Here is a 22,044-nt window from a genome sequence, read left to right as displayed (position 1 = left end):
AACAGAAATTATCCCATCTGAAGAACAGAAAAAAAAAAGATTTAAAAAAATTCAACATAGCTTCAGTGTCCTGTTGGACAATACCCAAAACGACTAATATATAAGCAACTGGTGTTCCAGAAGAAGGAGAGAGAGAGAATGAGGCAGAAAACAGTTAAAGAAATAATGATTGAAATTTCCCTCCATTTAATGAAAACCATAAGTCCTAGCAGGAAAAACTTTAAAAAAAAATACTCTAGGCACATCACAGTCAAATTTCTGAGAACCAATCTCAAAGAGAAAATCTGAAAGTAGCTAGAGAAAAGTGACATTACTTACGAGGACACAAAGACATGAAGAACTTTTCAGAAACAATGGAGGCCAGAAAACAGTGGAAAGGCATTTAAAATGCTTAAAGGTTAAAACGAACAAAAAAGCCAAACCAGAATTCTATGTCCAATGAAAATATCCTTCAAGAATGAAGATAAAATAAAGATATTTTCAGATAAATGAAGATTAAGAGAATTTGTCACCAGCAGACTTGCACTATAAGAAGCACAAGAAAGAAAAATGAAATTCCTTAATGCTATACCGTGAGGTGAAGATTCAGGCAATCCTTCTCAGTGACAAGCTTCACTTCCTGTTACAGCCCACCAACAGCTCTAGATTCAGTAGTCCCTATATCCATTACAAACGTTCATGCCTCCATGTTTCCTATGCCAAGAACACTTAAGATTGGAAAGCTGCCAGGCGTTCAACACTTTGGGAGGCCACGGCAGGCAGATCACTTAAGGCCAGGAGTTTGAGACAAGCCTGGCCGACATGGTGAAACCCTGTTCTCTACTAAAAATACAAAAATTAGCTGGGTGTGGTGGCATGCACCTGTAATCCCAGCTACTCAGGAAACTGAGGTGGGAGAATTGCTTGAACCTGGGAGGTGAAGGTTGCAGTGAGCTGTGATTGCGTCACTGCACTCTAGCCGGAGCAACAGAACGAGACTCTGTCTGCAAAACAAACAAACAACAACAAAACAACCGAAAAACCAGGCCTATTTCTTTGCCAATGGCATTCATGGGAAAATCATGGTACAGTCTACAATTTGAGTTTCTGAAATCCTCATATTCTGACTATTCATTTCGCAGGCAACCATAGAGTCAATTCTTATGTAACCTAAGATCTTAAAAAGCAAATAAAACAACAACATGTAACCTAAGATCTTAAAAAGCAAATAAAACATGTGGAAATAGCAGGCTAATAAGGATTTTAGTTCAAAGGAAGAAGCATATATTCCATGATAACACTTCAAATGCTGTTAAGGCATTTCAGACTGGATATATTAATATGTTCATAATTCTCTTGTGCATAAGCTAACAGTGAGTAATAGGTAGAGAAACAATTTACAATTAATAAAACAAAAAGTATAAAGGTAGGTGACTTCTGTGATTTTTCCAAGCTTTAAGTATTTCAGACTATTTTTGTTTTTAGAATTTAAGTAATAAAATTATCTGCAAGATGACTATCACTGAGGATGCTGCAATAAGTAGTTAGAATTCAACTGGGATCTTGGGGAAGACAACTATATACCAAAAGAACAGATCCTTCAAATACAACAGTTTTACACTAGCTATGCAATACTATAGTCCTTATAGACTTTTTTTCTCATGTGTGTCATGCAGAGAGAAGGCACTCTCTATGAACCAGGCAGGAAACAGGCCCTCACTAGACACTGAATTTGCATACACCTGGACAAGTGGAAATAAAAAGTGTTAGTATATATCCTCCTTAACTGAAAACAAACATATGAAAATTTTTTGTGTTTTTTGCTGCCCACCTCCCCCTCTTTTTTGTATTCAGCAAGCATGTTTCAGTAGGCTGTACCAGTCTAGGATCTGCAGATTTTCTTATTTTAACTTAATAGCATATACCGTACACTGCAGTTCTCCACAAAGCCTAAAATATTTGCTATCTAGACCTTTACAGAAACAGTTTGCCGATCCGCACTGAAAATGAGCTTTGCATTCCTGATAAAATCAACTGATACACAACTCGTCACATTTTTAGAAATAATTAAAAGGAGTGTAAAGACCAGCTTGAGTTGAACTTCCTAAATAATTTTTTTTTTTGAGACAGGGTCTGGCTCTGTTGCCCAGGCTGGAGTGCAGTGATGCAATCTCGGCTCACTGCAACCTCCACCTCCCGGGCTCAAGCAATCTTCCCACCTCAGACTCCCAAGTAGCTGGGACTAGAGGCATGCACCACTATACCCAGTTAAATTTTTGCATTTTTTGTAGAGATGGGGTTTCACCATGTTTCCCAGGCTGGTCTTGAACTCTTGGGCTCAAGCTATCTGCTCGCCTTGGCCTCCCAAAGTGCTGGGATTACAGGCGTGAGCCACTGTGCCTGGCTCTAAATGATAATTCTTAACAACATTTATTTCATTTTGAAAACTCTACAGTTTTAGATGGTGACTTTTCGGTGCATCTAAGATTACTATTGATCCATCACAAGTAAAGTAACAAAATCTGCCTGAAATTAAAACAGAATGGGGCCGGGCACGGTGGCTCACGCCTGTAATCCCAGAAATTTGGGAGGCCCAGGTGGGTGGATCACCTGAGGTCAGGAATTCGAGACCAGCCTGGCCAACATGGCGAAACTCTGTCTCTATTAAAAATATAAAGGGTTAGCCAGGCATGGTGGTGGGTGCCTATAATCCCAGCTTCTTGGGAGGCTGAGGCAGGAGAATCACTTGAACCCGGGAGGCGGAGGTTGCAGTGAGCCAAGATCGAGCTATTGCACTCCAGCCTGGGTGACAGAGTGAGATTCTGTCTCAAAATAACAACAACAACAACAACAACAACAAACTCAGAATTGCTCTTTGTTGCTTAAAATATATACATCGTGGTTTTTATGTTTTACTTATTTATTTATTTTTTTGAGACAGAGTCTCGCTCTGTTGCCCAGGCTGGAGTGCAGTGGCGTGATCTTGGCTCCCTGCAATCTCCGCCTCCAGGTTCACACCATTCTCCTGCCTCAGTCGCCTGAGTAGCTGGGACTACGGGTGACCACCACCACGCCCAGCTAATTTTTTTTGTATTTTTTTTAGTAGAGATGGAGTTTCACTGTGTTAGCCAGGATGGTCTCAATCTCCTGACCTCATGATCCGCCCGCCTCGACCTCCCAAAGTGCTGGGATTACAGGCGTGAGCCACCGCGCGTGGCCCGTCATATTGTGTTTTATTAAGATGTCAACCCAAGCCACAATTTTAAAATTTCAGACTTAACAAATTAAAGACCAATATTCCACAGAGATCAAAGGATCTGTGCTAAACCAAAAGAGATCTGTGTTGTCATTACCTTAGCTTTCACAATAAACTCCTGCTATGGTTTGAATGTGTCCCCGAAAAGTTCATGTGGTGGAAATGTAATCCCTCTGCCCTCATGAATAGATTAATGTCATTATCACTGGAGTGGGTTCCTTATCACGAGTGGCTTTGCTATAAAAGTGAGTTCTCTCTGGTTCTCGCTCTTGCCTTCTCACCATGTGATGTCCTCCACCATGTTATGATGTAGCAGGAAGGCCCTCAGTAGATGCCAGCACCATGCTCTTGGCCTTCCTGCAGAACTGTGAGCTAAATTGTCTTTATAAATTAGCCAGGCTGTGGTATACTGTTACAGCAACAGAAAATGGGCTAGGGCAGCTCTATTACAGAGACCATTTCAAAAATTTAAGTATATACGTCAGCTAAGCAAGAGTACAACTTATTGGTGGACATAATCACTTAGCTATTCAACAAACACCTCAAACTCAGCGTGTCTTCTAACCAACATACTCTTCTTTCTTCTATTCCCAGTCTCTTAGTGAAACTAGTCCCCATTTGGTCCCCAAAATAAAAAACCTGAAAGTCCTCTTAGTTTTTCCTTTCTCCTTCACATTAAATCAATAACTAAGTTCAGCTGGTTTCCCCTTCTATTTATTTCTCAATCTTTTCCCATTCTTTTCATCCCTCTTTTCACTGTTATACTTTATAACATAATGATTTTTTGCTACACTATTATAATAGTCTTTTGATATTTCTGTATTTTAGTCATGCTCCTCTTATAGCTAACCTTCACAATGCAGTAAGTGCCAGAAAATATGTGCCAGAAAAGGAAGCCTTAAAACTTGATGGTGTTTAAAAGGAAGAAGAGGGAGGCATTCAGAAATAAGGAAAAACAGAAGCAAAAAGTACATCTGAGTGAGTGTAACATGAAAACTATTAAGCAAGCCAGAATGGGCAAAGTGCTGTATTTGTGGGGATGTGATGGGATATGAATTGGGAAAAAATATTAAGCAATACAATGACAAAGATCTTGGTGAGCCATGAACTATAATTTGATTTCCCATTGATTCTCACATTCCAGGGGGATAATGGTTTGAATCTGTGTCCCCATCCAAATCTCATGTCAAATTGTGTGGTTTAGCACCATCCCCCTCGGTACTGTTCTTCTGATAGTGAGTGAGTTCTCATGAGATCTGGTTGTTTAAAAGTGTGTAATACCTCCCACCTCTCTCTCTTGTTCCTACTCTGGCCATGTGACATGCCTGCTTCCCTTCTGCATTCCGCCATGATTCTAAGTTTCCTGAGGACTTCCCAGAAGTTGAGCAGATGCTAGCATCATGCTTCCTGTACAATCTACAGAGCCATAAGCCAATTAAACCTCTTTTCTTTATAAATTACCCAGTCTCAGGTATTTCTTTATAGCAATGCAAGAACAAACTAATACACAGGGCAACCAAAAATCTTCTGCCACAGACAGTATTCAGAAGGAGGGGAGAAAAAGAGAATCACTTGTGTAAGTGTAAGGAAAATTTTATGTTCCTATTTACTGCATGTGCAAACCTTTCCACTACAAAGCCTGCCGAACGGCAGTATGTTCAGAAACTGAATAATGCCCTAAAATAAAGAATTGTTCAGCCAGAGACCTTAATTATCGGCCCCCCCCCCTTTTTTTTTGAGACAGGGTCCCGCTCTGCTGCCCAGGCTAAAGTCCAGTGATGTAATCAAGTCTCACTTCAAGCTCAAATTCCCAGGCTTTTGTGACCTTCCCACCTCAGCCTCTAGGGTAGCTGGGACTACAGGTACATGCCACCATACCCAGCTAATTTTTAAATTTTTTGTAGAGATGGAATCTCACAATGTTGCCTAGGCTGGTCTCAAATTCCCGAGCTCAGGTGATCCTCACGCCTCAGCCTACCAAATTGCTGGAATTACAGGCATGAGCCACGGCACCTGGCCACCTTTTTACTTCCATAGGCCCATCTCGAAAGCCACTTCATTCTCTAAACCTTTCTGCCTGAACCTTTCCCCACTAATCGAATGTTATAGCTCTCTTCCGGGCCTTCATAACCCTTTTACTCCTTAGTTCTCACTCTTTTTCACTACGAATGTCAAATCACCAAGTTGGCCAAATGTAAATTCTATAACCTAAACTTTATCTCAACTGTGAATAACCTAAAATTACCACATTGTTAAACTTACTTGTGCTCCTGAGCCGCTAAATGGTGCTGGTATATAATGAAGAAATGGTACTGGGAAGACCAAACCCACTCTCTACTTTTGCAGCTTTAGGCAGTTGTAATAAAGAAGGAGCCTGAGAGCTCTAAGAATGGGATGTGGAATCCATGTTTGGTTTTATCACTACTTCTCATCCCTAAGGATCAGTCATCTAGACCTATAGCCATTTAAAATGGCTTTTGGAAGATACACTGAAATTCTAAAATGAGCAACTGAAAGAACTCAGGAACAATGGGTAAACATTTCTAGTATTATAAAAGTAAAAGCTAACTGGTATGACAGCAAGGAAAAATATACATATTAAATGGTAGATGTGATCACTCACCTGTCGAATCGACATAGTACAGAGAATATACAGGAAAATGAAGGAACAGTCTGTGGTGTCATCTCCCAGCAGATTTCGATGAGACAGTCCTTGGATGTAAGAAAGAGGGGTAAAAGGAAGCTTTGCCACCACTCTACCATCAAATCTAAAAGAAAAAAAAAACAAAAACAAAGAATTGTTATCTTTGGAAGACTGACAACTTTCTTACTTCCAAAGAAGAATCTGGGACAGAAATAGAGCTTTAAGTCTCTGATCTCTGAAAAACAAAGAGAGGGTGACATGCTAAAAATACACATGAACCTGATGTACCATGATGTAAAGAAGAGCCTAGATTATTCTCATCAATCTTTTCCTAAATTAGTCGTTCTCAATTCTTTTGGTATCAAGACCCCTTTATATACTGACAAATTATTTAGGACCCTAAAAACTTTGTGTTTCTGTAGCTTATAGTTATTAATATTTACTGTATTAGAAATTAAAAATGAGAAATGTTTAATATTTATTTTTTTTGAGACGGAGTCTTGCCGTGTCGGTCAGGCTGGAGTGCAGTGGCACAATCTCGGCTCATTGCAACCTTCGCCTCCCGGGTTCAAGCGATATAAAATCTTTTATATCTTTATATATAAGTTATTTAACTATATGAAGTTGAACACGCATGAGACTTTAAACCAGCAACAAATCTGAAAAATCTTCTGATAATTCCTTTTTTTTTTTTTTTGAGATGGAGTCTCGCTCTGTCACCCAGGCCAGAGTGCAGTGTCGCCGTCTCAGCTCACTGCAACCTCCGCCTCCTGCTTCAAGCGATTCTCCTGCCTCAGCCTCCCGAGTAGCTGGGATTACAGGTGTGCACCACCACACCCAGCTAATTTTTGTATTTTTAGTAGAGACAGGGTTTCACGATGTTGGCCTTGATGGTCTCGATCTCTTGACCTCATGATCCGCCTGCCTCAGCCTCTCAAAGTCCTACAGGAATAGAAGCTTGTTATAAGGAACAGAAATTGGTGTCTAGCACAATAAAGAAAAAAATTGGGAAGAGAAGAAGGAAGGTGCAAAGAGAGAGATGATTTACAATAGGTGGATTATTTCTTTAAGTGCACTTACTCTGCGACTCCAGAGGGCAGGATCACTGCTCACAAGTACAGATATAGGGAGGCATATTTTGGCCCAGTAAAAGGAATTATTTTCAAACTCTAAAAACTACTCAATAAAAGTACTAGTTATCTCAGAAACCACTAAGGTCCTCATTGTTGGAAATAAAGGATGACAAATTATCTGTTAGAGACATTAGTGATGAGCTTTCTGTATTAGGAGAGAAGTTATGTGTTAAATGACTTTTAAGATCTCTTTCGGGCTGGGCACGGTGGCTCACACCTGTAATTCCAGCACTTTGGGAGGCCAAGGCAGGCGGATCACCTGAGGTTGGGAGTTCGAGACCAGCTGACCAACATGGAGAAACCCTGTCTCTACTAAAAATACAAAATTAGCCGGGCATGGTGGCGCATGCCTGTAATCCCAGCTACTCAGGAGGCTGAGGCAGGAGAATCACTTGAGCCCGCGAGGCAGAGGTTGTGGTGAGCCGAGATCATGCCATTGCATTCTATCCTGGGCAACAAGAGCAAAACTCCATCTCAAAAAAAAAAAAAAAAAAAAACTTTCAATTCTAAAATCCTGTTATTTCAACTTTATGTAAATGATTCAGGAAGAGACGCCAAAAAGTAGATACAGCTACTAAATAAGTAGCTATATCTAGTCCTTTTTCTGGCAGTCTGGGAGTTCAAGTCCTTCCCTTCTTAGTCTAACCATAGATTTTTTTCCTTAAAGCATCTGCCAGCTGTTAACAAATTTTAAGAGTGTAAGGGATATTATTTTTGTTTGTTTCACACAGGGTCTTGCTCTGTCATTCAGGCTGGAATGCAGTGGTGCAATCATGGCTCACTGCAGCCTTGACCTCCTGGGCTCAAAGAATCCTCCTGCCTCAGCCTCCCAGGAAGGTGAGATTACAGAGGTATAGCACCATGCCTGGCTAATTTTTTTTTTTTTTTTTTGTAGAGCTGTGGTCTTCCTATGTTGCTCAGGCTGGTCTCAAACTCCTGGCTTCAAGTGATCCTCCTGCCTCAGCCTCCCAAATTGCTGGGATTATAGGAATGAGCCACCACTCTTGGCTTACATAATCTTTTAGTATCCCTTATAGTCTTGGCCAGGCGTGGTGGCTCATGTCTCATAATCCCAGCACTTTGAGAGGCCGAGGCAGGAGGATCACTTGAAGCCATGAGTTCGAGACCAGCCTGGGCAACATGGCGAAACCCTATCTCTACCAAAAAAAAAAAAAAAAAAAAAAAATTAGCCAGGTGTCATGGTGCATGTCTGTAGTCCCAGTTACTCAGGAGGCTGAGGTAGGGGGATCACTTGAGCCCAGCAGGTTGAGGCTGCAGTGAATAGTGATCACACCACTGCACTTCAGCCTGGGTGACAGAGCAAGATCTAGTCTCAAAAACAGATGATCAAAGTTAAACTTGGAGAAATTATGTTAAAGACTGAATAACTTTTGTCCAATATAATCAAAACATGTATTAGACTTTTAATTTCATATGCCAGTTTATAAAAATAGATATACAGCCTTTAACTTCTAGGTGCTGACAATCTAAGACACAATATATTTTTTAAATGTACAGGGTACAAAGACCAGAACAAAAACATGAATACAGCACTAATATTGGTAAAATATATTATGCAAACCTCCACTAGTTTGGGAAAACAAAACAAGCAAATAAAAAGCTATTGTTTGCCAGTGTTCTGAATAAGAAAGTTGCTGAAAATAATATACATAAAAACAAAAAAAGAAGGCCGGGAGCGGTGGCTCACGCCTGTAATCCCAGCACTTTGGGAGGCTGAGGCGGGTGGATCATGAGGTCAGGAGTTTGAGACCAGCCTGGCCAATATGGTGGAACCCCCTCTGTACTAACAATACAAAACAGAGTAGGTAGTAGGCAATGAAAAGAAAATTAGCCAGGCATGGTGGTGCATGCCTGTAGTCCCAGCTACTTGGGAGGCTGAGGCAGAAGAATTGCTTGAATGCAGGAGGCGGAGGTCGTAGTGAGCCGAGATTGTGCCACTGCACTCCAGCCTGGGCGACAGAGCTAGACTCCATCTCAAAAAAAAAAAAAAAATATATAGCCTTCTTTCCTGCCAACATATCCTTTTATAAGAAACCTGATTATAATGAAGCTTTCATATAATTTTCCTCCTTGAAGATACTCTACTTGACTTCTTTGACTTCTATAGCTTGGAAGACCTATATCACACACACACACACACACACACACACACAGCATCTAGTATTTTATATTGATGAACTGCAAAAATAATCTGGCATTTCAATACTGGTCCAAGGTCTAATAACTTAATCACCAAATATTTGATAAGTGCTTATTATATTATTAACTCTATTAAGGATAACATATCACATATGCTTGCATATAGCTTTGAAAACCTCCATTCTTTAACAATTTCATAAATATCATAGCAGTGATATGGGCATTCTCTTCATCTTGTTCCCATCTTTACTGCAGTATCGTTGGTATTTTACCTTCGAGTATTTAACCCTCTTCTGGTTGTTCTAATTCATTGCACAATAGAACTAGAGAACAGTGATGGAGAGAAAGGAAGGGATGGAGGGAAAAGAGAATTTGGAAAAGATGACAATATTATTTGTCTGATCATATGATTATCTATCTAGAAAACTAGAGAATCAAATTAAAAGCTAGGAGAGTTCAGGAAGATGTCCAATTAGAAAATAAAATCACAAAAATTGATAACCTGCTGGGCATGGTGGCTCACGCCTGTAATCCCAGCATTTTGGGAGGCTGAGGCAGGTGGATCACTTGAGGTCAGGAGCTCAAGACTAGCCTGGCCAACATGGTGAAACCCCATCTCTACTAAAAATACAAAAATAAGCCAGGCGTAGTGATGCCTGCCTGTAATCCCAACTACTCGGGAGGATGAGGCAGGAGAATCACTTGAACCCGGGAGGTAGAGGCTGCAATGAGCCAAGATCGTGCCACTGCACTCTAGCCTGGGCAACAGAGAACAGTGTGAGGCTCTGTCTAAAAAAAAAAAAAAAAAAAAAAAAAAATTGATAAGCTACTTATATACAGTAGTAGCAAACTAGAAAATATGAAATATTACTTATACTTATTTGGAAAGAAACTACAGAAAGTATATAAAATAGACTTGGCAGAAATACCATGTTTCTGGATGGGAATACTAAAAATTATAAAGGTATTTAATACCTCAAAATTAATGTACAAATTTAATAAAATTTCAGACAAAACTCAGAAGGGATTATTTTAGAGGAAGCTGACACTTGATTGATTCTAAAATTCATTTGAAAGAATAAGTGCCCCAGGAACAGTGAACAATACAGTTAAAACAGAGTACGTAGTAGGCAATGATAAGAAAATAGTTTGAAAAACAGGCTGGGGCTAAAGCATGGAATGTCATGAGAGCCAGGGTAAGGAGTCTGACTAAAATCAATAGTCAGGGTTGCATGGTGATAAGTGTGGACTTTAGAGTCTGAGAGACAGGGTTAAACCCCAGCTCAACATTTACTAGCTTGGAGACCTTGAGCAAGTTAAGTGACTTAGAGTCTCACGTCCTCATCTGTAAAACAAAGATTAGAATTCTTATCTTAGAAGACTGTTAAAAGTAAAAGGGAAGGCAGGGCGCGGTGGCTCACACCTGTAATACCAGCACTCTGGGAGGCCGAGGCAGGCAGATCACCTGAGGTCAGGAATTCAAGACCAGCCTTGCCAACATGGTGAAACCCCATGTCTACTAAAAATACAAAAATTAGCTTGGTGTGGGGGCGAGTCCCTATAATCTCAGCTACTCAGGAAGCTGAGGCAGGAGAATCGCTTGAACCTGGGAGGTGGAGGTTACGGTGAGCCCAGATCACGCCACTGCACTTCAGCCTGGGTGACACAGCAAGACTCCATTTCAAAAAAAAAAAAAAAAAAAACCAGTAAAAGGGTAACATATATAAAAAGTTCACTACAGTCCCCAACATGGGTTACTATTTAATCAGTAGCAGATAATGTTATTAGGCAATGAGTAACAGGCTTCTGAGGATGGCTAACTTAACAATGTTGGATAGAGAGGAGACACCTGAGGGAGCGAAAGCAGGCTATTGTGATACCAAGCGAAAAGTAATAGCAAAGGAGAAAAAAGGAAATAATTATTGAAACTAGGATGGGAGCTGGTGCTAGGATGAATGAGAAGAGAGGGAGGGATGAATGAATGACTACACAGACAGAAAACAGGGGCTGTTAACTGAGAGGAAGAGAAAGTTGAAAGGGTCAGATTTAATCCAGTACATATCATTAAATTTGGGACAGGACAGATATGGAGTAATGTCTAGTGAAAAGAAGAGGGAGAGGAAGGGAAACAAAAAAGGTTTGAATTCCTGGTGATTAGAATTGAGTACCACTAAAACATATGGATGAGAATGCTGCTTTCACAGGGAACACAATTGGTTCCAAGTGAGTTTCAAAGTCCATGGTTGACATTAGGGTTCATTCTTGGTGTTGTACATTCTATGGGTTTGGACAAATATATAATAACATGTTATCCACCATTATAGTATCATAAAGAATAATCTCATTGCCCTAAAGAATCCTCTGTGCTCTGCCTAGTCATCCTTCCCTTCCTCCTAACTCCTGGCAACCATTGATCTTTTTACTGTCTCCATAGTTTTGCCTTTTTCATACAGCAGGAATCGTACAGTGTATAGCCTTTTTGGAAGAGCTTATTCACTTAAAATTATGCATTTAAGATTTCTCCATGTCTTTTCATGGCTTACTAGCTCACTTCTTTTTAGCACTGAATAATATTTCATTGTCTAGTTGTACCACAGTTTGTTTATCCTTTCACCTACCGAAAGACATCTTGATTCCTTCCAACTTCTGGCAATTATGAATAAACCTGCTATAAACATCTGTGTACAGGTTTTTGTGTGGATCTAAGTTTTCAATCTATTTGGGTTCACTTTCACTTTTTATTCTATATAAGTGTTTGAATTTTTTAGAAATAAGTTTTATATATTACTCATATAAGAAAATTATTTTATAAAACTCCATATATGATTTTTTCCCCCGTATATGATTCTGATGCACACTCCTGGTTAAGATCCACTGCCTAAGTTTTGGGAAGCTACTGATACGTAATAAACAAGTCATTTCAAATCATCAGGGAAAAGATGATTTATTCAACTACGTGATATTGACAATGGTTAAAAACTTAGTAAAGCTGGAAACCATATACCAAAATAAATTATAGACGAAACAAATATTTAAATATAACAAGTAGGCTAGGTGCAGTGGCTCATGCCTGTAACCCCAACACTCTGGGAGGCCAGAGGTAGGGATCACTGGGGCCCAGGAGTTCAAGGATGCAGTGGGCAATGACTGCACCACTGCACTCTGGCCTGGGTAATGGAGTGAAAACCTGTCTTTAAATAAATAAATAAGAAAATAGAAAAAAACAGGAAAAAAAATTTTCTATAATCTGATATGACAAATGGCATTACTTACATAATGGAAAAGAGTAACAGCTTTAACAACAAAAAATATTTTCCAAAAAAAGAGTTTAATAGCCTCTATATGTAAAAAACTCTTGTAAATAAAAACATAAAAAATAAACGTCAAAAAAAAGAAGGCAGGGAGCAAGTGGAGGGAATGAACTAGGAACTTAAAACTGGAAAAACATAGTAAGTATATGAAAAGATGTTAAATCTCACACAAGTTATCAAAAAAATGAAAAAATTTGAAAGAAATATTATTTTTCAACTATTCAATTGGCAAATTTTAAGCAGATATATCATAATTTCCAGTGATGATAAGTATAAGGAGAAAGAACCATTCACAAGTACTGATGGCAATAATCTAAAGATATAAATTAATAAAATCTTTCTAAGGAACAATATATACCAAAGTTTAACTCATGAAATACTAGGATATACCCTAAGGGAATAATAAGTATACATTGGTATACATACTATCTAAAAATTCTTTATGATGATTAATAAAAAATTAGTTAAACAGAGTACATCCTGGCCAGGTGCAATGGCTCACACCTGTAATCCCAGCACTTTGGGAGGCCGAGGTGAGCAAATCACCTGAGGTCATGAGTTCGAGACCAGCCTGGCCAACATGGTGAAAACCCGTCTCTACTAAAAATACAAAAAATTAGCTGGGTGTGGTGGTTCGCACCTGTAATCCCAGCTACTCGGGAGGCTGAGGCAGGAGAATGGTTTCAACCCAAGAGGCGGAGATAGCAGTGTGTTGAGACCGGGCCATTGCACTCCAGCCTGGGCATAAAGAGCAAAACTCCGTCTCAAAAAAAAAAAAAAAAGTACATCCATTCAATGGAACATTATAAAGACATTTCAAAAAAGAGTAAGTTACAGAAATTAATACATATATCATGTTTTAAAAATTGCCCACAGATTTTTGTGTGGACAAAAATTATAGCAGGTTACAAAACAACCATTCTTCTGTATTAAAGTTTATATTCAGCCTGGGCAACACAGTGAGACCTCGTCTCTACAAAAAACTTTTTAAAAATTAGCCTGGGCCAGGCGTGGTGGCTCACGCCTGTAATCCCAGCACTTTGGGAGGCCTGGGTGGGAGGATCACTTGAGGTCAGGAATTTGAGACCAGCCTGGCCAACATAGTGAAACCCCATCTCTACCAAAAATACAAAAAGTAGCCAGGCATGGTGGCACACACCTGTAGTCCCAGCTACTTGGGAGGCTGAGGCAGGAGAATCGCTTGAACCCAGGAGGCAGAAGTTGCAGTGAGCTGAGATCGCGCCACTGCACTCCAGCCTGGTGACAGAGCGAGACTCTGTCCTGAACAACAACAAAAAGATAATAAATTACTATCATCGTTGGATATTTTCTGTCAAACTCAGTTCCATAATTACTCTGGTCTGCTATATGCTGGTTTAGACAACAGTAATTTACCTTATCATTAAACAAGATTATAGTTATTAAGACTCTATTTTAAGAGGCAAAAGATCTTTTTATGACTACCTTCATTTTGAAGCAGCATGTTAGTAAGCAACTGAAAAAGAAGGAACATATTAAATTCTCTATAGAGAACCCATAATGCCTACGCCTTATGTCTTATACATAAAACACCCTCAATATTAAAAGGGTAAAAAAGTTATTGTGTAATTGTATTTTATAAAAATTAAATTCTGGCTGGGCGTGGTGGCTCACGCCTGTAATCCCAGCACTTTGGGAGGCCAAGGCAGGTGAATCACCTGAGGTTAGGAGTTTGAGACCAGCCTGAACAACATGGCAAAACCCCGTCTCTACTAAAAATACAAAAATTAGCTGGGCATGGTGGTGCATGTCTGTAGTACCAGCTACTCGGGAGGCTGAGATAGGAGAATCGCTTGAACGCAGGAAGACAGAGGTTGCAGTGAGCCAAGATTGCGCCACTGCACTCCAGCCTGGGTGACAGAGCAAGACACTGTCTCAAAAAAAAAAAAAGACCCAAAAAACAAAAATTCCCTTGATTTTGATAATTGTTTTGAAGTTATATAAGAAAATGTCCTTAGGAAATATATAGAGAAGTAGTTATGGGAAACGGGGCATACAGCCTACAACATACTCTCAAATGATTAAGAAAAATACATAAATAATGTATGGATGAGCACACATATAATAGAGAAAGAAAAGAGAGAAAAAGAAAAAAAAGAAGTGAAGCAAAACATTAACAACTGTGAATGTAGGTAATGGATATACTATTCTTGCAACTTTTCTTTAAGTTTGAAATTACGTCAAAATAAAATATTACCCAAAAAGTTCATGCTAATATACATACAAATATAGAGTAATAGCTATTAGTCAAAAGCATATAAAAGGACACTCACATGGAATTGAACATTCCCATTAGGGCAGTAAAACAAAAGCCAATAGCAAACATGGATTTCATTCGAACCTGTAATGAGACGAACAAATTGTCATTTTACACTAAAAAAACACATCTAAAGCATTATCTCAAAAGTTTTGGTTTCATGTCATTTTTTTTTTTTTTTTTTTTGAGGCAGAGTCTTGCTCTGTCTCCCAGGCTGGAGTACAGTGGCGCAATCTTGGCTCACTGCAAGCTCCGTCCCCCCGGGTTCACGCCATTCCCTTGCCTCAGCCTCCCGAGTAGCTGGGACTACAGGGGCCCGCCACCACGCCTGGCTGATTTTTTGTATTTTTAGTAGACATGGAGTTTCACCGTGTTAGCCAGGATGGTCTCAATCCCCTGACCTTGTGACCCGCCCGCCTCGGCCTCCCAAAGTGCTGGGATTACAGGCGTGAGCCACTGCGCCCAGCCTCACGTCATTTTTTTAAAAAATCTCCTTAGCAGTTCAAGACCAGCCTGGCCAACATGGTGAAACCCCATCTCTACCAAAAATACAAAAAATTAGCCAGGCGTACTGGCGGGTGCCTGTAATCCCAGCTACTCGGGAGGCTGAGGCAGGAGAATCACTTGAACCTGAGAGGCGGAGGTTGCAGTGAGCCGAGATTGTGCCATTGCACTCCTGCCCCAGGCGACAGAGTGAGACTCCGTCTCAAAAAAAAAAAAAAAAAAAGTACTCCTTAGCAAAAAGCTATAACTGTATGTTGGGTAACCCACCCTTCACCTCCAATTCCTCTTCTTGCCACCCGGTGAGGAAGAATATTGGGGTGACTTTGTGGCCCAATTCTGGCCAATGAGTTAATAAGTACTGGCAAAAGGTCTCTCAGTAAGTAAAAGAGAACTATTGCACAGTTCTGGTGTCCTGTGTTAAATGTATAGAAGTTAAGTGAAAAATTAATCAAGCTATATAATTAGCCTATCTATGCTTTAGGAAGATATGCTCAAATAAAGCCTACTCTTAATAAATAATGAGGAAATTGGTAGTGAAATCACTTTTCCTTATACTTCATGGTATGCCAGATACTGAGAACAAAAGGTCTCTTAAAGAACAAAAGAGCCAGGCACGGTACCTCACACCTGTAATCCCAGCACTTTGGGAGGCCGAGGCAGGTGGATGGCTTGAGCTCAGGAGTTCAAGACCAGCCTGGGCAACATAGCAAGACCCTGTCTCTACAAAAAATACAAAAATAAGCCAGGCATGGTGGCACACGCCTGTAATCCCAGCTACTTGTGAGGCTGAGGTAGGAGGAGCGCACAAGCCCAGGTGGCAGAGGTTGTAGTCAGTTGAGACAAAGCCACTGCACTCCAACCTTGGTAATAGAGCAAGACTCTGTCTCAAAAAAAAAAAAAAAAAAAAAAGACTTGGCAGGGTGCAGTGGCTCACGCCTATAATCCCAACACTCTGGGTGGTTGGGGCTGGAGGATCCATCACTTGAGCCCAGGAATTCAAGATCAGTGTGCCCAGGAATTCAAGATCAGTGTGGGCAAGAGAGCAAGACCTCATCTCTACCAAAAAAAATTAAAAATTAGCCGGGCATGGTGTACTCCTGTAGTCCCAGCTACTTGAGAGGCTGAGACAGGAGGGTCCCTAGAGCCCAAGAATTCACAGTGGCAGTGAGCTCTGATCGTGCTACTGCATTCCAGCGTGGTTGACAAAGCAAGATCCTGTCTCTAAAAAAGAAAAAAGAAAAAAGAACACAAGACAGTAATAAAAGCCACTTATAATGTTCCAACTTCTATACTGGGATTACACACATCACCATAAAACCAAAGATTCAGCATTAACATAAAGAAGAAAAAGAAAATAAACTACTTCATTTGAAAACATAAGAGGGAACTAAGAACTGTGTGAAGAGGACAAATTATGACCTCTGAGACAGTCTAAAAAAGCTATTTATAGTATTAAAATGAAGTTTAAGAGCAGGAGCATATTTTCACTTCCATTTGGTCCAGGAACACCCATGATATTATTTATAGCCTTCACAGGTGATAAATTTCTGAAAAGGTGAGTGCAATGCACTTGACGTAAATCAGTCTTTTGCTAAAAATATTATGTGGTTAACCATGAAGTTATAGTTAGGTCTCTTACCATTGATAGATCTCTGTTGTTATTCTTCAGTTTCTCTTCTTGTCTCTCTGCAAAGAATTAATGAGATGGTTAATACATACAATGCTGAGCACAAAGCAGCTGTTAAATAAACTGTCACTGATTGGTGATTACAAAAGCACTCTATCTCAATATCATTTAATAAGATGATGAAAACACCTGGGATAGTATACATTTTGTACTCAGAAGATTCAAATGCAGCAGAGCACCAAAATATTTCAATTTAAATAAATAAATCTTTAGTGTTTTTTTGAAATTACCTCTGGTATTAAATGTCTTAACTCTGTACATTAATATATATGCTTACGTTACACCAAAGGGAATTGCCAATCAGTTAATTTGTAAGTATAACATAATGATTGTACTTAGATGTCTCAAATTAGTTATCCTTCTCTTAAATTTTCTCTTTTTTCAATTTCTCTAAAATGGCATATAGTCTAAAATTATAAGCCAGTTGACAGGATGAACTTAAAATTCAGGTTCTAGCTGGGCAATCCCAGCTCTTTGGGAGGCTGAGGTGAGAAGATCACTTGAGGCCAGGAGTTCAAGACCATCCTGGGCAACATAGCAAGACCCTGTCTCTGCAAAAAATTTACAAATTAGCCAACCACGATGGTGTGCCCCTGTAGTCCCAGCTACTTGGGAGGCTACAGTGGGAGGATTACTTGAGCCCAGGAGTCTGAGGCTGCAGTGGGCCATGAAAGCGTCACTGTGCTCCAGCCTGGGCGATAGGGTGAGACTCTGTCTGAAAACAAAAACAAAAACAAAAGCAAAAACAAAAAACTACGCATTCTCTAAGTAGTGAACCTTTAGAATACAACATCTATGAAATTTGACAAAATTTCATGGAGAGAATAATCTGGAAATATGCAGAAGATACATTTATATTTAGAATGATTTCTTTTCCAAGGTGACTAGCAAAAGGGAAAATTAAAATTCAGAAAAGGAATACTCCAAAAATGGAGGCTACATTTCTTGTGGCTATTGGAATAAACTAGTAGCAATGATGACATCCATTCTGACCACAGAGTCAGTAGACCTTCAGCCAATCCAAATAACATAGAAAAAGGCCTAGAATGAGTGTATAAAATTCAGGGCCCCAAATATATTAAATTTCAAAAATTTCCTCTCATATTTAAATCCAAGTCATGAAGAAAAGAGGCCAGGTGTGGTAGCCCACACCTGTAATCCCAGCTCTTTGGGAGGCTGAGGTAGGAGGATTGCTTGAGTCCAGGAGTTCAAGGGCAACACAGAGAGACCCCATCTCTACAAAAAACTTAAAATTAGCCAGGCATGGTGGTATATGCCTGTAGTCTGAGCTATTCAAGGAGGCTGAGGCAAGAGGAGTTGGGGTTGTGGTGAGCCATGAACATGCCACTATACTTCAGCCTGGGCTGACAGAGGGTAACCTTGCCTCAAAAACAAAAACAAAAACAAAACAAAACGAAAAAAGAAAAGAGATACTTATCCCACTCAGACAAGCTTCAGAATGTCTGCTCTCCCTTTCCCATCCACCTTCTGGGGACATCTGCCTGGCACCATACCTTGTTGAAGGGTTAGCCTCATGAAGATTTATAACACCCTCTGTCCTACTACTGCTGACCCAAGAGGCAGCCAAACCATAGGCTCTCCCATGACCTATGACATAAAAAGATCAGCTGGGCCAATTAGATTCCTCTCTCCGGAATTTATGCTAGAAAATTTTGGGAAAATAAATCAATTAACTATGGGAACAGAAATAGAAAAGTTATAATATGGTACTGGCTCTGAAACTTTAATTTGCCTAAGAATTATATGGGTAGCTTGTTTAAAAAAAAAAAAAGAAAAAAGTAGACTCCTGGGTCCCACATCCAGAGATCCTGATTCAGTAAAGTCTGGGAGTAATACTTGGAACCCTTCATTTTTCACAAGTATCTCAAGCAATATTGATGTAGGTAATCTATGGATCACATTATGAAAATACTGAGATAGAAACCAAGGACACAAGCATCTGGAGCAGATATTCCTAAGGGGTTGGGAGTGGGGAAGGACACAGGGAAGGTTAGGTGAAGGCAAAAGCTGAATGCCAAAAAAATTAGTGAAGTCTTACAGTGAAGATCCCTGTCCAGCTTTTTCTCAAGACTTGCTCTGCTTGCAGGACTTGCTTTACCACGGTTCCTGCCTTCCTGTAACCACTTAGTTCAGCTTTGCCTGAGTTTCTCATTACGTATATCCTTCAAATAAACCCCTTATGACTTCTTTATTTGGAATACAACAAAACAAACTATATAAAAATCATATACCAAAAGTAAATTCATTTTTCTTCTTATAAGAGGGAAATGCAAAATAGTCAAAACATTTGCTCCTGAAATTAAGAATTGGGAACATCAAATCTTCAGTTAAAAAGCAAAGGACGCTTCCACTGCAGATTAATGGTTCTCTCAAGGATTGTTATCAAAGAGCTTCACCTAGTGAAATCAATGACATTTTGCTTCTCCGGAACACTGAATATTGCTGGCTGCTTCCCTCTTACTGAAAACTCCCTTCTTTCAGTGCAGTGGCTTTACTCTTTATACTCCCTTTTCCCAGATACTATATATATATTTACAAATATATACTATATATACAAATATATAGTATATATTTGTAAATAAGCTCAAGTGAGGAATCTGGGCTAAGAAAAAGTAAGGGTTAGATAATAATAAAACTATATAGGATCAGTACATAAAAATACATTTAATTGGTCCTATAAAGTTGCTGGAGATGAACACCAAATGAGCAAATCTCATGATTTTCTTGCATGAGAATGAGCAAGTCTCATTCCAGGCTTATCAGCAGCCGATTCAAAGGAAAACAAAAATCAGTTCGAGCACAGTGTCCATAAGATAAAATAAATCAATTACTTATGAGAACTGCTACTTTTCCTGATATTGAAAACTAACAGAAACAGTTTCCACAATTTCTTATCAAAAGACAATTGTGTAATGTTGTGGATGTTTTTGAATATATTCCATAGTAGTACTATAACAAACTGTATTATACCTGGCTGAATTTTTCATAATAAGCCTAACAATGCAAATGCCAAGGCGAAATACAGTAAAAGCATTTTATGAAGTCCAAAATAATCCAGTTTAGGTTTACAGATTTCTGATAGTCTGGCTTAATCTAAGATTAAAATGTACAAATCTAGAGAATGTATAGATCATCTTTCAAGCAATTCTTCATAAATATTACATCTCATAATGTCTAATAAGATTTTGATAAGCAACTCTTCATAAATACTACTTCCTTTTTTGCAACAAAGTTTTGCTCTTGTTGCCCAGTCTGGAGTACAATGGCGCGATCTCGGCGCACTACAACCTCCACCTCCCAGATTCAAGTGGATTCTCCTGCCTCAGCCTCCCAAGTAGCTGGGATTATAGGCATGCACCACCACACCTGGTTAATTTTTGTATTTTTAGTAGAGATGGGGTTTCGCCATGTTGGTCAGGCTAGTCTTGAACTCCTGACCTCAGGTGACCCACCCGTCTTGGTTTCCCAAAGTGCTGGGATTACAAGCGTGAGCCACCATGCCTGGCAATAAATATTATTTCTTATAACTTCTGATGAGTTTTTCTGGGGTGAGCAAACAATTCAGGGTTACACTCCATGTTAAGATCATTTGAATTCAGATACACTGTGTTGCCAATTTAAGGACAGAGGATTATCTGCCTTCCATTTTTATATCCTTCCTATTCTTTATAGCAAAGGTACTTGAAAGAGTTGTCCATATTGAACGTCTTCATTTTCTCACTGTCTGCATTCTCAATGTCTGCATTCTCTTCTTCATCTATATGATCTGGCTTCTGTCCCCCATCCTGCCACTGAAACCATTTTTGCTAAAAGCACTAATAACCTCCATTTCTTAGACATTTACCATCATCATCAGGCCCTTCCTCCTCCCTGACACTCTCCTCTCAACTTCTGTAACACTACTACTTTCCAACTTATCTGGCAATACTTTTTCAGAACTTTACTTCTTCTGTTGTTCCTTAAATTTCTGTTCCTCAAGACTCTTGGCTGGCATAGTGGCTCATGTCTACAAGCCCAGCACTTGGAGAGGTTGAGGCGGCGGATTACCTGAGGTCAGGAGTTCGAGACCAGCCTGGCTAACATGGCGAAATCCCGTCTCTACTAAAAATACAAAAATTAGCCAGGTGTGGTGGTGCATGCCTATAGTCCCACCTACTCGTGAGGCTGAGGCAGGAAAATCGCTTGAACCCGGGAGGCAGAGGTTGCAGTGAGCCGAGATCACACCACTGCACTACAGCCTAGGAAACAAGAGTGAAACTCTGTCTCAAAAAAAACAAAAACAAAAACAGAAACAAAACAAGCAAACAAACAAAAAAGTACTTATCATCCTGCATACTAATCATTTATTTTCTGGTCTATTTTCCCTCTCTAAATAGAGCTCATAAAAATAGAATCTTTTTCTACTTTGTTTCTCCAATGCTGTTAGGAGTAACTGACACATACAGCGTAAATGTTCAATAGCATTTTCTCATAGAATTAAGTGAACAGACCACTTAAAAAACATCCAGGATCGCTATACTAACTGAAAAACTTTAATCAGAACAGGAATTGACATAGTCTAATCGCATGGAATTCTCCCCTGGGCTGTAACAGCAGTGACCTAGGTATACAGACAGTTTCTAAAACAAATACACAATCTCATAATAATTTTTTTCCTAATTTCAGAATCAAGAAATGTCATAATGTATAAAAACAAATCATATACAATCCTTTACGAATTGTCTTTTGGAAACAGAATTACTTAAATTCTAAGTTATACTAAAAAACTAAAAACACATGATATGGTCATTATTTCTCCAAGTATATCAAAATTACTCAGAAAATTTCCTACCCCTTGGTGGATTTCCATCACTAGTCAATACTCAGTAAGGAAGCCATGGAAACAATGAATACAAGTAAGACTTAAGTGGAAATAATCATCTCAGATATAAAAAACAACATGCTTTTACAAACTATGCCAAAAACCCTCAGCCAAGTTCAAAAGCCACAACTGTCATTTTACAAAACTCAAATTCCAAAGCTAAGAGCAAAAACAGAGGAACTGCTTAAAGTT

General features: G+C 39.4%; 1 protein-coding gene across 2 annotated transcripts in view; it reads right to left on the bottom strand.

Moving 5' to 3' along the window:
* TMCO1 (transmembrane and coiled-coil domains 1) overlaps positions 1–22,044 on the bottom strand; it is a 43,722-nt gene that overhangs the window by 10,274 nt on the left and 11,404 nt on the right. For both annotated transcript variants that reach the window (XM_009436990.5, XM_524948.8), the window contains exons 4-6: positions 16,923–16,969; positions 14,796–14,863; positions 5,859–6,003 (exon numbers count right to left, since the gene is read on the bottom strand). In XM_009436990.5, coding sequence (XP_009435265.1) covers positions 5,859–6,003; positions 14,796–14,863; positions 16,923–16,969 — 260 coding nt within the window. The remainder of the gene's footprint in view (positions 1–5,858; positions 6,004–14,795; positions 14,864–16,922; positions 16,970–22,044) is intronic.

This window comes from Pan troglodytes, chromosome 1 (genome assembly GCF_028858775.2).
Source record: "Pan troglodytes isolate AG18354 chromosome 1, NHGRI_mPanTro3-v2.0_pri, whole genome shotgun sequence".
Lineage (NCBI taxonomy): Eukaryota > Metazoa > Chordata > Mammalia > Primates > Hominidae > Pan > Pan troglodytes.
The sequence above is the reverse complement of the archived record's forward strand: the minus strand, read 5'-3'. Positions and strand labels throughout refer to the sequence as shown.